This window comes from Eimeria tenella, genomic scaffold, assembly GCF_000499545.2.
Source record: "Eimeria tenella Houghton genomic scaffold, Eth_scaff1324, whole genome shotgun sequence".
Taxonomy (NCBI): domain Eukaryota; phylum Apicomplexa; class Conoidasida; order Eucoccidiorida; family Eimeriidae; genus Eimeria; species Eimeria tenella.
In genome coordinates, this window is record NW_013543787.1 from 1 (window position 1) to 3,310 (window position 3,310).

General features: G+C 44.7%; 1 protein-coding gene across 1 annotated transcript; it reads right to left on the minus strand.

Moving 5' to 3' along the window:
* Positions 1–1,030: 1,030 nt before the first annotated feature.
* On the minus strand, positions 1,031–2,990 carry ETH_00027525 (AGC kinase TgPKG1, putative; the record flags this gene model as incomplete). The annotated part of the gene is made up of 6 exons (XM_013379032.1): positions 1,031–1,102; positions 1,327–1,440; positions 1,645–1,757; positions 1,963–2,091; positions 2,626–2,727; positions 2,855–2,990. 6 exons carry the CDS (start codon positions 2,988–2,990, stop codon positions 1,031–1,033), a joined length of 666 nt encoding a protein of 221 aa, XP_013234486.1.
* Positions 2,991–3,310: the final 320 nt, after the last annotated feature.

Below are 3,310 nucleotides of genomic sequence, written 5' to 3' on the forward strand. Positions count from 1 at the left end.
AGACCCCCTGGGGGTCTTGGGGGGCCACAGGGGGCCCCCAACTGGGTAAATGATTTGAGGCTCTTTTGGGTTTTCATTTTCGACTTTGTTTTGAAGTTTGGTGAAGTTTAGTTCATTTGATTTCAATTTGTCTCGAAAACCCTAAACCCTAAACCCTAAATGCTAAACCGTAAGCCGTAAATGCTAACCCTAAACCCTCTTCTGTGCTACTGTGTGAGGGTGGCTGGCGTAAACCCTAAACCCTAAACCCTAGAAATTAGGAAGCTGTCTTTGGCCCTACGAATCTGTGTGAGGGTGACCAGCGCAAACCCTAAACCCTAAACCCTAGAAGTGTAGGAAGCTGCCTTTGGCCCTACGAATCAGAATTGTATTCTTTTTCAACTAAATAAAAAAGTTGTAACTAATACGTTTATTTTTATTTTTTTATTTTTGTTTAATAATTTATATAAAACAATAAAGAGACTCTGCGTCGACAGCTGCAGCAATCGGAAAGACCCTACGCGGGCTCAAGTCTGGCTTCGCGCTGCAGCAGCAGCAGCAGCAGCAGCAAACCGGCGCTGCAGCAGCATCAGCAAACCGCCGCTGCAGCAGCATCAGCAAACCGCCGCTGCAGCAGCACTGCAGCAGCAAAGCCAACGGCAAGAGTTTAAGGTGCAAACACTAAAGAACCAACAAAATATGATTACAGAATAGCAGCAAAAACAGTCAGACACGCTGCTGCTGCTGCTGCCGCTGCTGCTGCTGCCGCTGCTGCTGCTGCTGCTGCTGCGGTGCTGCAACGGCAGCAGCGAGAGCAGCAGCGCACCCACAGCAGCAACAGCTCTCGTCGCACAGAGTGGGCTGCCGCTGCTGCTGCCGCCACTGCCGCTGCTGCTGCTGCTGCAGCAGCAGCAGCAAATTTCCAAACGAAAATATTGCGAAGACCCTCACTGCTGCTGCACAATGGCAGCTTGGTAAATCGGTTAGGGAGAAAAGCCCGAAGAGGCTAAAGCACCAAAACGAGGGTTTAGGGTTTGCTAGGGTTTAGGGTTTAGAAGTCCTTGTCCCATTCATATTCGTCTTCAAGTTCTATGCCCTCGTCTTCCTCAATATCCAATCCTCCCTAAAAAGCAATTTCAAACCCCACCAGCAGCGAGGGTTTAGGGTTTAGGGTTTAGGCTTAGCTAGGGTTTAGGGTTTAGGACCCCAGGGGGCCCGCAAAGCCTTCGAATTATATCTAGGGTTTAGGGTTTCGGCTAAGGCTTTGGAGGGAGGGGGCCACGACGCCCTACGGCCTAGCTCTCAACGCGATGGTTTAGGGTTTAGGGTTTAGGGTTTAGGGTTTACCTCCTCCGCGTCTTCTGCGTAGATTTCTCCCTTAGGCAAAAGCGGAGGAGACAAATCTCTCCCTGCAAGTCTGTCCCAGTCGAAGTCCGAGAAGAAGGCGTGCTCCTTAATGTCCTGAACGCAAACCCTAAACCCTAAACCCTAAACCCTAAACCCTAAACCATTTGCCCTCAATCTCCAACCCAGAGCCCTCAGCCGTCAACCCTAAAAACGCGCGCTCCATTATGAACTGAAACGAAACCCTAAATCGCAGATCCTAAATCTTAAACCCTAAACCCTTAAACCCTAAACCCTAAACCCTAAACCCTAAACCCTCACTTTGTATCCATTAATTGAGCAGCCAATCCGCACTTCAGGCAAACGGCACAGCAGCCGCTTCATAAGGTTTATGGCGTCTTGGTCAGTCACGTAGTGGGGGAATATGAGTTTGCCTGCGCTCAAACCCTAAACCCTAAACCCTAAACCCTAAACCCTAAAACCTAGGCGCAAAACGCTGCAATGACCACCGCCTTTGCGGCCGCCGTTTCGGCGGAGCCCCAGGCGCCACGCCCCAGCCCCACCGTCACGCCCCAAACCCCAAACCCTAAACCCTAAACCCTAAACCCTAAACCCTAAACCCTAAACCCTAAACCCTACCTGCGAGAATGTCTCTGAAGATCTCGAGCTGGTCCTCCGCGTCGTTTCCAAAGGGCAAAGGGCCGCACATGAATTCGTAAAGACAAACCCCAAAGGCCCAAGTGTCTGCTGTTAGAGTATATCCTTTTCCTAAATAAAATAATAAATTAATAAATAAATAAATAATAAATAAATAAATAAATAATAAATAATAAATAAATAAGTAATGAATAAATAATAATTGATAAATGATTCATTCAGGTGGCTTGTTAATAATTGAATTGGCAATTTATTCAGTTTGTAAATTCATTTAATTAATTCATAAGGCAACTAATGAATTGCGCAATTAATTAATTTAAAAATGAACGAATTTAATTAATTGATTAATTGAAATCTACTTAATTAATTTAATCAAACAAATAATTAATTAAAGTAATTAAATTAATTAAATAATTAATTGGAGTGTCTGCATGCACTTGCGGCCGCACAGCGATTTCGGGTGTCTGTACACCCGAGTGTCGAAGGCCTTGCGGGTTTTGCGGATTTGTGGAATGAAGTGGCTTTAGAAGTATCATTAAGAGCACAAATTGAAGGAAATCAAAGAATTAAATGAATTAATTGAATTAAATGAATTAAATTAAATGAATTGATGGAATTAATGGAATTAAATTGAAGTCGACAAACCCAAAATGACCTCCGGCGCCATGTAGTGCGGAGTTCCCACGAGCGTGTAGGCTCTTCCCTGCATTTTTTTGGCGCAGCCGAAGTCGATGAGTTTGACGTATCCTGAGGCAATTTTGAGTTAAAAAAAAAGCAAATAAACTCCAATTAGGAAATAAAAAAACAAACCATTCAAAAAGCAAAAGAAATCCCGCGAAAAACACAAAAAAACAAACAAAATCGACCTTTTTACCCTGAGAATCCAGCAAAATGTTCTCCGGCTTCAAGTCCCGGTACGCGATGTTCCGCTCGTGCAGGTACTCGATGGCCAGCACGATCGAGGCCAAGTAAAACTGCGCCTGGTACCTCCCTTGAGAAATAAAAAACATTTTAAAACAATTCAAACTCCATTTGAACTAAAAATACCATTTAATTCCATTTCCCAACTCGTTCTGCATATTCTGCCGAAAAAGCGACGCAAAAAGACCCCAAAATCTCGAAAAACCACAAAAATCCAACTCCTAAACCCTAAATTAGGGTTTAGGGTTTAGGGTTTGGACGCTTGCCTAAAAGACCCAACTTCCGAATAGCGTCGTACAGCTCTCCACCCGTCACCAGCTCCGTCAAGAAATACAGAAACTCCTTATCCCGGAATGTCCGCACTAAACACAAACCCTAAACCCTAAACCCTAAACCCTGAACCCTAAAC